At 30.6% G+C, this 12,935-nt stretch overlaps 2 protein-coding genes across 2 annotated transcripts; both read right to left on the bottom strand.

The window, feature by feature from the left end:
- Positions 1 to 371: 371 nt before the first annotated feature.
- On the bottom strand, positions 372 to 1,315 carry LOC114189119. Its single transcript, XM_028077824.1, has one exon. It carries the CDS (start codon positions 1,191 to 1,193, stop codon positions 660 to 662), a length of 534 nt encoding a protein of 177 aa, XP_027933625.1. The 5' UTR covers positions 1,194 to 1,315; the 3' UTR covers positions 372 to 659.
- A 3,904-nt stretch (positions 1,316 to 5,219) lies between these two features.
- On the bottom strand, positions 5,220 to 12,693 carry LOC114188431. The gene is made up of 7 exons (XM_028077014.1): positions 12,605 to 12,693; positions 12,373 to 12,490; positions 9,322 to 9,365; positions 8,369 to 8,667; positions 6,456 to 7,742; positions 5,773 to 6,243; positions 5,220 to 5,312 (listed from the first exon to the last, which is right to left on the bottom strand). Exons 4-7 carry the CDS (start codon positions 8,531 to 8,533, stop codon positions 5,220 to 5,222), a joined length of 2,016 nt encoding a protein of 671 aa, XP_027932815.1. The 5' UTR covers positions 8,534 to 8,667; positions 9,322 to 9,365; positions 12,373 to 12,490; positions 12,605 to 12,693.
- Positions 12,694 to 12,935: the final 242 nt, after the last annotated feature.

Below are 12,935 nucleotides of genomic sequence, written 5' to 3'. Positions count from 1 at the left end.
AAATTCGAGACACTAGACAACAAGTTATTGTTTGCGTTGGTAAAGTGGTGATGTAAAACAAACTAACAACTTTAATTTACTGACAACCATTACTAGATTATGTGTCTAGATTTTTACACATCCCTAATGGAACAATATATATATATATATATATATATATATATATATATATATATATATATATATGATAAAATGTTAATGATAGTTTTAAGATTAATCAAATAACGCATTCTGATTCGAACTGAACCTTTTCCATTCTGATTTCAAAAGTAAACTTCTAATTGCACGTTTAAGAAAGATGATTCTCAATCCATTATACCACAGTATCAATACAAAGAAAGTTCTAATTAAATTCATTGAAATGTGTAATATAAATTAAAACTTATATCAGTTATATTAGTATTAGCAAGTAACATTTCTTACTCATTCTTCATCATTCAACACAAGTGTTACAAAGAACCTATTATTCTATCAAAAACTCATAAATATCATCATAAAAGTAAAAAACTTAGTAGATCATAGTATGATACATCATCATACATGTTTTCCACACCTATATAACAGATGCAAGTTTATTTACATACATACATATATTTGCATATAACTACGATATATGCGTCATTATAATCACTCACACAAATTCAGTTACGTCGTGAAAATCAGAAGAGGTTCAGGAACTTGCGAATCTTCTTGGCGAACGAATTTTCCTCGCGGTGCTGGTGGTGGTGCTGATTCTCGCCGCGGTGATGGTGTTCGTGAGCGGAATCGACGTGCTCCTCGGTCGCCAGAACCCGCGGCTCGGAATCGGCGTGAACCGTGACCCAGCGCGGATGGATCCGGCGAGCGGCGGCGTTGTCAAGGACGATCGCGTCGTTGCCGTAAGGGATCTGGAGGCGGTGGCCGTGGTGGAAGCGGCGGCGGCTGGAGCGGAGTGACAGCGGCAGCGTCGACTCACGGAAATGGTGGAAGTGGCGGTTGATCGGACGGAAGCGGAGGAACGTCAGGGGAACGGGATCGATGGTGTCGACGGTGAAGGCAACGGTGCCGTGATGAGTTTTAGGTTCGGGAAGGTTCACAGGTTCGGAGTGAGGTTGGGGTTCCGAAAACGGGTTTTGGAGATCGCGGGCTACTGTGAGGGTGAGAAAGAAGAGAAAGGAGAAGAAAACGGTAAGGGAAGGTACTATTCTTGCCATGGTGAAGGGCGTGTTTGGGTGTAAATGTGAAACGGGAAATGGAGGGAGATAAAAGGGGTTGGGGGAAGGAGAATTTTCTTGCTTATGTCGTAAGAATCACGTTGCAGCACGACTTGACTTTGTTCGAGGTAAAATCATCAACACTATATCATACTTTATTTTATTTTATATATTTTATTTTTAGTGGGTTTTATGGGTGTTGATGTATATAGGTAAATAAAATAATGAGCCGTATGAGAGAAGGTTATGTAGTTTAATATATTTTTTACTATTTATAATTTTTAACAAATAAAAAACAGTATTAGGAAGCGTGGGTTGCTGACCCATTCTAAAAATATGTAAAGATTTTTTAAGTAATGTAATAAAAAAAAATATTTGAAAAGGAAGTAAAAGATAAATAACTGTACGTGAATAATAGTTAATTAGCATTGACTTCTCTCAATTTAATTACTGATCATAAATTATATTTTCTAGTTGGTGAAAAAGTTACATTGTAAGTATAATGCAGATTTTTAATATTATAATTTATAATTTTAACAAATAAAAGTATTTTTCATCTTAGAGAATTATATTTGAGAGAATTATATTGTAACATGTGTAAGAAATAAAGAAATTTTGGGACGAGATTCATATAGTAGAGAAGGACACGTGGTTCATGAGTTGCAACAAATGGGTTAGACAAAGCATAAGGTTCAGGAGAGAGAATATAATGTTGAAGGATTAGACGTGTTGAAGTTGGTGGGGGGTGAACCTTCTCTTTGAATTCATTCTTTCTGAATTTCTTTGATTTGCTTCCATTCCTAAACATTTTCTGGTGTTTCATTGCTGACATTGATCGCAACGTGAAGTGCCAGTTTTTTTTATAATCATTTCTGGAATTTCCTTATGTTGTTCGTTGTAAATGCAATACTATTCTTCCATAAAGTGTTTGGCTCACTTATCTCACCAGGATAGATTCTTCTTTCTTTCCTTGCATTCTCAATTTTCATAAACAATTACAAGAGTGTGTTTTTCTTTTTCTGCTTAGTTCCTAATCCAACCATATCCAAATACTAATTTACCTAAGACATGCATAATTGATTATCAAACAACTAATTTAAAACAAAATTTAAAAACTAAAATTGAAATTAAAGTGCAAAAAAAAAACTATTTTATTGGTTGACGATGGTGGTGGCTCCTTCGCTTCTCTTCTAGCTGATCATTTGCTAAATTTTCAATTTTAGGAATTGTCTCATCATTTCCCTTTCTAACATTTACCCCATTTACCTCAATATACCTCAATTTATATTGTCTCCTCTTTTTTCTTCTCCTCTTTGTTTCATATTCTTTATGAATGGTGAAATAGTCTTTAAGGATCATCGGCAATAATGTCGTTGGTGTTATCAAATTAACGCTACTCAACTAAAGTAATTTTAATATTGTCGAGCTAGTAGCCAATGAATTAGAAAAGGTAAAATCCACCCTAAGTCGTCTCCCAACAAAATTGATTTTTACAAATTAGTTTATATAAAATAAAATAAAAGTAATAGTAGAAGATTAAGATAAACAAAATAAATAAAAAGATTGGATAACAAAATAATAAATGAAAGAAATAAATAAAATTTTAAGAAGATTAAAAAAATAAAAATAATAACAAAGGAAATAGGTTGATTTCACTCATTTTAAAAGATAGGATTCTTCATTGGTTTTCTAAATATTATTGTTATTGATATCTAATATAAGATTTCAATTTAATCATGATAACATAATTAATTTGTTGGCATCTTCACTTTTAATCATCTAGCTTCTCATTAAAAAGCAAGAACTTTTTAGATTAATCATAACAAATTTAACCAAAGTAACTTTTCAATTAAATAGTATTATACCTAATCATGTCTATTCATTTACTTCTTATATCAAGTGAAAAGTTAATTACCAAAGTAACTTCTCAATTATTAGATAAAACTAATTCAATCACATGAAAATTTCTAACTTTAATGAAACTAACTTCTCTATTAAAATTAAAAATCCTTGGATTCATATGATTGTTATGTTATGTAGATTTAACATAATTCTAACTTGCTACAATGTAAAAAACATTACCTTTACTTGATTGAGAGACAAAAGACATAGATAAAAATAAATCACAACAGGAATGAAAAGAACAAACAAATTTATTCCATCTAACCTCAAAATCTAGTTAAGAAATTATAGCAGAATCAACCTCAGAAGTTTAGCATCCCATGAATGGTAAACATAACATATAAATAGAAGAAAAGAGAGCGAAGGACGTGGAAGATGATGAAGAGGTCAAAATTAGGCCCCCTAAAGCGTTCTTAAGCTTCCTTAATGAATTTCCTTAAATTTCTTTGTATAGAAATTGAACTGAGCTTTTTTTCTAGCCCTTTTGTTGTTGAAATCTCCTTTCTGATAATGTAATTTCCTTTAATTATCTTCTAAATAAAGTCAATATCCTCAAGATATATTTGGTTGTTATGGAGATTGAAAATTTATAAGATCTTACTAGATTTTAAAATGATTTAGTAATTATTATCTTATTATATTTTTAGATATAATTAAATGAGATACTTATTCAAATATATCAAATAAAATGGCTAAAGATATTTGCCCCGAATTATCTATTATCATAAATATTATTGAATTATCAAAGGCCTTTTTGTGGAAAAAGATAAAACTACAATGTCCAATTTGTATTGCTTGTTCCCTCTTCTTAGCTTAGCCAAATTCAATTTGGCTTAGTCAAACTTTTTCACTTTTCATGCTTTTCTTGCATTCTTCATGCAATGCTTGCCTTGAATTTTGGTGGTTTTTATTATTTGATATACTTGGCTTTATCTTTAAGGTGTTATGAAGCTTTAATCAATTTATTTCCATATCTCCATGAGCTTAATTTAGCTGCAACTGAACTAACACACCTCAAAATATCCAAAGAATATTTATGCAACTAAAAAGTTATTTTTAACATGTTTTTGTATTACATGCTCAATAAATCAAATTAAAAAAATCCTAATTTAAATAATCTATTAGCATAAAAACCAATGAAGAATCCAAGATTAAAGGCTAGATGAGGGCATAAATTTGCAATCATCAATCACTTTATGGAATCAAGATTGAACAAGTTGAATTGAGTTTTGCACTGATTATTTAAAGTTTCAAATTTGTTATTCTCTTCTTTAATCTCAGTTTTACACTTGATGACTACAATTTGTGTTTTTTATTTTATAAATAAAAATAGGAACCGATTGAATATTGATTTGATGACTAAATGCGAACTAGATTGAATGATATTTTTATTTGATTTGTATAATCAGTTTAATTATTTAATTGATTTGGTTATTTGTTCAAATTTTGATATAATTCTTTAAAGAACTTATAAGAATAATTGTTTAATTTTAAAAAATACGAACTGACATTTTCATTATTTTTTCATTATATTTTGTTTTAATTTTTTATTTGTTTTGCAATTTAATTATGATTCAATTCATATGTTTTCTTTTTGAATCTCTAAATCCCAACTTTAATTTGTATGAAAGCAATAGTAAAGATTGAATTCTTAGCATCTTTGATTTTAAGAACAAAATTGAAAATCAATTTTCATACCTAATTTAAAATGTAAAATATTACTCATACTTGTATTTATACTCAATCAATCAAAATCAGAAAGAATTTGAATAATCTCTTCAAAATTAAATGTATTTGTTATCCTATTTTAAGTTCATGTTATATGATCAAACATTCCATGTAAGTTAAATCTCTATTATTTTTTTCATGTCTTCACATCCTATAATAACCAACCTACATGGTCAAATTCACATTTGAAGCATGACTTGAGTATGTAAATATAAAAATTAAGTTATTAAGGAAACATCCATTTATATTGGGAACTTTTTCCAACACATAATATATTATGTTCTGTAACATCATTCATTACCAATCTTTGTATAACATGTGTTCCTCCTAATCCTTAAAGTCACATGAACAAACTTTCCAAAGATGTGTTCAGTGAAGAGGATGACAAACTCCATTTCATTTCAGGAGCATGTACTTGAGTTTATTGATAATGTCATTCTCACGACGCTCATGAAGGAAAACCAAACAATTCTGCAAAATGAAATTTTCCTGTACAAATAAAGAGAAAACATAAATTTAAAAAAAATCTTATTGGAATAGATTTAAAATAATAAACAAATAGTTAAATAACGTGTTTGAAAGTTCCTAAAAGAATGTTATTAATTAAATTAACCACACAGTAAAATACTTTTCTATGTTTTGTGTATAATATCTAAATTTACATACCTGGATTGTTGCTTATATATGATAAGGTCTTGTTTAAATTTCCTAGCCAAAGTTTCTTGGCAAATGTTACATGTATTGATCTCAGCAATGGGGTGATAACTATACCTTCTGAAAAAAAATTCATACTTGGAATATTTCTTGCCCGCACAATTTGTATGTTAGGTAAATGAATTGTTCCATTTTGTTGATGGAAACTGAGCAACTTTGGAAGATCCTTGAGTACAAGACACTCCATTTTTGGAAAACTAATTGTCATGTCTTCACGATTATCAATAAATATTACCTCCTCTAATTTGTCACAATTGCACAATTTCAATGATTTGAGATTCTGAAGGTTTTTTGTAGAAGAAATTGAAAATAGACTTTGGAGGGTTCCACAATGAACAATGTGAAGTGACATTAAATTTGGGAAAAATGAAACTGAAGGTTTGATGTTCCAAACACAAGTGAAACTTCTTAGATAACTCAATGCCAATTCCTGCAATCGAGGAAGAAGTTCTTGGATATTACCCGTTGACTTATCATCTTCAAGATAAAATATCTCAGTCAATACTTCGCATTGTTCCAAAGTCAATTTTTTCAACTTGTTAAGTCTTATGATAATGTTAGAAGAGATGACATTCAATAATTTGTTGTTGTTACTCAAAGTTAGATATTCCAATTCACAAAATGATTTGGAAGGACAATTGTTCTGCCAAAGCTTCTCAAAATCTTGATTTTTCATGTACAACATCTTTAATGTTTCCAATGATAACTGCAAGGAAGTAATGAACAAACAATAAGTTTCAATGGTATGAACAAAGATTATTAACACTATACACCTCCCTATATATAGAAAATTGTTCTTATATATATATATATATATATATATATATGTATAATCATCTTCTCTATATATACACATATGATCATGAGTATCATTTATAACTTTAAATCTAAACTTGCTAAATTTAGGAAGAAACTTACTGAATTTGGGAAGAAAATATTTGAAGTAGTGGGTTTTGCAAGATCTTTTAGCTCCTTAGACTCTTCAACAAAAGTGGTCAAATTGGGGCAATTTGTTATTTTCAATTCTTCTAAGGAGGGAAATTCAGATGTAAAAGGGAAAAGAGTATACAAGTTTGTCAAGTTTTTAAGACAAACAAACTTTAACTTAAGAAATGTGTTTTTTCCTCTTGTTCCTTCATCTTTATTAGTGATCATAATTTTCTCCAAGGCTTCACAATTTGAAATTTCTATACTTATCAACATCAAAGACACTGGTAGCCATTTAATTAACTTACATTGCTTCACTTGTAAGCTTTGCATGCTTTCACAAAACCTAACAAACTTTTTGTTGATGACATAACTTAATTTAGGTAGATCAATCAAAATCAATTCATCCAGATGTTGTAGGAGATTTGTATGATAAGATATTTCATCATGAATGTTGAATACCATTTCTAATGTGTTGCAATGGCTCACAATGAGTTTCTTCAGATTCTTCAACTCTTGCAATGCCCTAGAAGAGACTGCACATACCAACTTGTGGCATTTATCTAACTTGAGATCATTCAACTCAAAAAATGACCTGTCATTAGTTATTTGTGAAGCATTTATAGTTGCAAACCCAGTTGTAAATTCTTCTAGCTCAGGACATTTTTCTATTTTCAAAGATCTTAGTTGTGGAAATTCTAGAGGATACAAGTAAAAGTGAATCAATCTTGAGAGAGACTTGAACTCCACCTTATTTAATGTTGGGAATTTAATTGTTTCAGTGATACCAATATCAATAACTTTTTGTAACATTTGACATGCCTCTAACTTTAGTTCATTTAGTTGGCTGAGTTTCTTGGCTGTAGAAGGAGTGAACAACTTATGCAGAGAGGAACAACTTATTATGTGTACCATTTGCAAATTTTCAAAGCCAAGAATTCCCACTGGATCCTTGTTCCATATGCATTTTAGCTGATGTAGTTCTATCAATATTAATGCTTTTATTTGTGTAAAATATTTTCCATGTCCATCATTGTCAGGGGTAAACTCATTGAGATCAAACAAATGTTCTAAAGTTTTGCATTGCACAATGCTTATATCTTGAAGCTTGTTTGCTCTCTTCATCAAAATAGACAAAAAATTGTTTAGCCTTTGATCACAATATTTGATCGAAAGTCTTAGCAAGTTCCTAAAATGTGAAGGTCGAATGTTATCTATTGCCTTTCTTAATTCCTCGTTGTCATCAATAGGGTACTCCTCCATTGTTGAGAATCGATCCTGTAAAATTTTGCATTCAATTTTTATAATATTGACTTATTTTTATACTCGATCATTCATGTAATATATATATATATATATATATATATATATATATATTAATAATAATTATTGTTATCATTTTAACATGAATATAAATTTTGGCTTTCTGGATTTTCTTTATAACTTTTAAAGTAAGTAAATTTAGTTTTGATATAGGCTAATTTTCTTTCACATATTCAAAATAATTTACTTTTTATTTTTATGTTTAAATGTGTGAAAGTTTACTAGTTGTAGTTATAAAGTATTTCTAAATTTTTTTTCAAGAGAAAGCTAGGGATAAATTAATAAAATTTGAAGTAGTTTGTGGATTATTAAGATATGATTTGAAGAAGGAAAATTTTAGCGTTTTTATTTATTTATTTAAAATTAAATTTGATGTTTTAAGGTCAGTGAATTTTCGATAAAGGTGTGAAATTATTTTGAATTCCTATAAAGATTTTTTGGTAGGAAACGAAGTTTTGGGTAGAAGAAAATTAATGGAGACAAAATTTTTAAAATTTTCAAAGTTAAAAGCTTAAAAATCATGCATAATTTAAAGTAGAGACCAAATATATAACTAATTAGTATTTTGAGGGAGAACTAACCGATAATTCAAAAAGATGGAGAATCTTGGTATCAATGCCAACTTGTTCTTGATTTTCTAAGATGAATCTCTTTAATTGCAATTCTTTTATTGTTCCCAGCCCAAATTTCTTCAAGTTAGGACATTTGTTCAGAATCACATGCTTCAAAATTGGCCATTCAACCATATCTCCACATGAAAAGCCCCTTAAATTATGTAATTCCTCAAAATGTAATTTGCTTATTTCAGAAAATTCAATAGGAATTGTAGTTTCTTTTGCATCTCCAAGTTGTCTTGATGCTAATCGTAGTGGTGCAAAAACTAATGATTGTTGGATGCAAAAAATAAGTTAACATTAAAGGGGCAAGGGAATAAATAAAATAGAAAACTATTCAAAAAAAAAAGTAAACAACACTTACTTATATTATTAAATCACAAGTGTGTATTTGTTAATAAAAGAATGTTACTCATACCATTCTACTATTAAATAAGTAAACAACACTTACTTATACTATTAAATCACAAGTGTGTATTACTAATGTTCATGGACTGATTTCTTATAACACTCATTTAGATTGCATCTATAATGGTCGTAATATCAACCCTAATGTCTTTTTGTAACGGTGTAACCATAGTGGTGGAATACGAATAAATTTATTTATCTAATGCTAGATGTCACAAATAATACTAACAAGACATAATCTTTAATATATTTTGCATAAACTAATGATATAATCAAATGATAATATATAAGTTATGGGTAAATATTACTTTACAAAAAATGATTTTATAAGATTAAGTAAAATATAAGTTCATTAACTAGATGATACTAAAAACATATTATGTAGATAAGTTATGTGTAAATATAAGTAAAATATTTATTTATTTATTTTTGCTTTTTTCATTTGATTCACATGTAAGAGACATAGAAAAGAAGATATAAACTTGCATGGTATTAAATGAGTATTCCCTTACTTGAATAAAGGTGTATGTTGGACGCGTATACTCTGGTGGCCAGACTGCATATTAAAAGAGGACTTTGAAAATGTATACACACAAATTTCCTAAAAAATATAAATTTAATTTTCAAATTGCAATGTTATTAAATTTGATTAAGCTGACTTTAATATGACATAAAAATTATTTTTTAAAATTTGTTAAAAATATAAAATTATTTTTAACTTTTCCAGTAAATAAATATTTATATTGATATTATTTAGAAAAAAAGTGTAAGACCCTTTTTTCTTTCTGCCTTATAAGTTTAGGGCTTGGCCTTTTTAGTGGGCCTAAAATCAGCCCACTTAGGGACTTCAGAACCTTAAACATCCTTCCACTTCCCATTCTACTTTCACTTTGCCAACAACTCACTCCTCAAGCACTCTCTTCTCTATTTACAGAAGCTCTGGTAGGGTTTGGCTCTCGTTCCTCGTTGAGCTAGAGAAAACTCCATTCTACTCCATGTAAGTTGGTTCTCGACTCATGCTTTCTATTCTTCCGCTTGTCTTTCGTGGTTCCAGCTAGGGCTCATCGTAGTAACCTAGTCTCTGTTCTGGTGTTCGTGTTTTCAGCTCACAAAGTTGTTCGTAGAGTTGTGGTGCTCACTGTTGGGTGTTTACTATTGTTCAATAGCCTTTGTCCAAGTAAGGGAAGCTAGGGTTTCACGTTTTTATATTATTTTTCCGTTGTTGGACTGTTTTGTCTTCCTAAATGCTTGTATGGTATTGTTGATGGTGTGAAAAATGTATGGTGTGTGCTTCTCGTTTGAATCTAGCTTGCATGCGTGAAACAATGGCGAGAACTAATATTCTCACCCAAGTGAGCTTATCTCGCCTAGGCGAGAATAGCAGAAGCTAGTCCAGGTTTCTGCTTGAGCTCTCGCTCAGGCGGAGATCTTTCAGTTTTAGCGATGAAGTATCTCGCTCAGGCGAGAGGGTCTCGCCTAAGCGAGAACTCATGGGAAGCTTGTTGTGGTTCGCTTGGTTGTAGCTTAGGCGAGAGACCTCACCTTTGGGCGAAGAGAGGAGGTCTCGCTCAAGCGAGAACTCGCGAACACTACAGTGCTCTATGTTGGCAGTCTCTTCTAAGCGAGGACTTGTAGCTTGAGTGAAAGACCTCTTTCACCTGATCGAAGGTCCATAGCTTGAGCGAGACTAGTGCAGGAATTTGTGTTCTTTTCCACGTTTTTGGTTGTTGGTTGTATGCTTGGTTAGAGTACCCTATTTAAAGTATGAAGTATGTGAATATGCATGTAATATCTGATTGTATGGGCTAGAATTGATGAGTTTGGTATGATCTTTTGTATGGAATATGATTAGATGGTTGGTTATAAATATTGGCATGAGATTGGTATGCATGATAACTCTATGTTTGGTTGGTGAGACATGATTTTGGTATGGTTTAGGACATAATTCCATGAATCTCACGGTGAGATCTTATGGTAGTGTCTCATGGTTAGGATGTAATTCTATGACCCTCTTGGTGAGAGCTCATGGTGGTGCCTCATGGTTAGGACATAATTCCATGACCCTTTTAGTGGGAGGTCATGGTGGTGCCTCATGGTTGGAACGTAATTCCATGAACCTGTTAATAAGGTTTCGTGGTGGTGCCTCAGTATATAATTAAGTAAGGATTGCATCCTGAAACTCTAAAAAGTTAGTTAGTCTCATGTAGAGCGTACTGACTCGAGTGGTGAGAGTAATAAGAGGCCCTAGTCTTTGGCAGGATAATGGCCTTAGATGTTTGAAGGCTAACCTTGTGCGTGGTAGGGTGAAACGCATTGGCAATGGCTCTGCAGAGTAGTAGAAGCCATCACAAGTGCAAGCATTCAATGATTCCGATTGATTATATGTATTCGAATAATTGAGTCTTAGAGTCTTACTTTTTGGTCATCACATGCTTGGTTGATTTATGTATTCTTGACTTTTAAATTGTATGTTCAATTGTATGATAAAAACCTTTTTACTTTAGCTTACCCTTTCTGTTTGCTTGTGTGTTCTATGTGTGGTTTTCTCCCTTTGCGACGATCATCTATTTATTGGCGTGAGCAGATGTGAGAACCCCTAATGGTCGTCAAGGTGATGGAAACTTCGTTGCGTAGCTATTCTTGGGTTGGATTCCCTGCTCTGAGTACTCTTAGGGCACTATGGCCCATATACTGTCTTTGCTCTATGAGCCTATATTTTGGATAACTGTCAAACGTTTATTTTTATTCTTCTGTTTTGTTAATGACATCATGGTGTGCCTTAATTTTCTCTTCGAATATTTTGGACAATTTTAAGGAGTGACACTTATACTCCATAGTTTCGTTCTTTTTGGTATATCCCATGTGATGTTTCATTTAATTAAGCGTATTTATTAAATGGGACGTTTACAAAAAGAAACTAAAATAAATATAATGGATGTTAAGTAAAATAAATATTAAAAGTAGACTAGCTAAAATAAATATTAAAAATAAATTAATTAATGACTGTTTAATAGACACTAACTAAAATAGTTATTAAAAATATATAAGTCAGTGGTAATGTAAACTAAAATAAAGATTAAAAATAAATAAATTAAAAGACATAAATATAATTTATTTTTAATATTTATACTTTATAAATTTGTATATATTTATCAATTTATCTTAGAGATATGTTATACTTAGTACTTAATCTTAGGATGAACTGATACTTATAATCAGTGATTAATTAATGCAACATTTTTTTGCAAAATAATAAATGTAACTCATGTTTGAAATGAATCCATATAAACCAATGTTTTCATTGTTGTTGCCTAAGTATCATTTGATAACAAACATTTTGCTGTAGCTTTCAGTTATTTATGCGACGCTAACATTTTATTAAATTCCAGCTTTTAATAATATTTAAATTATCTATCATATATTTATATTATTTATTTTTAATATTTATCTTAAATATTTTTATTTTTCACCACTTTTTTACCCAATATAACTAATTAAAATAACTATAATAGGTGAATCAATAAATTTTAAAAGCAAAGATAAGGAGGCGAATGAGTTCTCACGATTTTCATAATAATTCATTCTCCTTTTCGCTGAAGAAACATCATCCTCAGGGCTACTTGAATAAGCAAAGCGATGATGTTTGATAAACCGTGGCATTTTGAGGAAATTTGGATGATGCTGAAAGTAACACCAAAATCATATATCAAATCAATTCCAAATATACATTTTCTCAGTGTAAAAATATACATAATTCTAATCAAATTTATTTACATGTTCTATTGCAATGGTTACCTTAAGAAATTGAACTGGCTGATCCAATTAAATTCTGAAAACAGAGACAGAGAGCCGAATAAATTGTGACCAATTAAACGCAATTGAAGTGGTTGTTTTATGGTGAAAGTAGCAGCACCACAATTGTATATATAATAACATGACCATTGACAAATGTGGTTTCTATTCCGATGCTCTACTTCAAATGGAAGAAAAAGAAAGTAGATGATGATGAGCTTTGTGTAGTGCCAAGGCAAGCACATGATCCATTTCTTCATCCCTATTTCGATTATTACTTCATTTTTAGGTCTACTCTTCCATATCTCACATCTAAATAATACTTTCATCCTAA

Source organism: Vigna unguiculata, chromosome 6 (genome assembly GCF_004118075.2).
Source record: "Vigna unguiculata cultivar IT97K-499-35 chromosome 6, ASM411807v1, whole genome shotgun sequence".
NCBI classification, from domain to species: Eukaryota; Viridiplantae; Streptophyta; class Magnoliopsida; order Fabales; family Fabaceae; genus Vigna; species Vigna unguiculata.
This window is presented reverse-complemented; position numbering and strand designations above follow the sequence as displayed.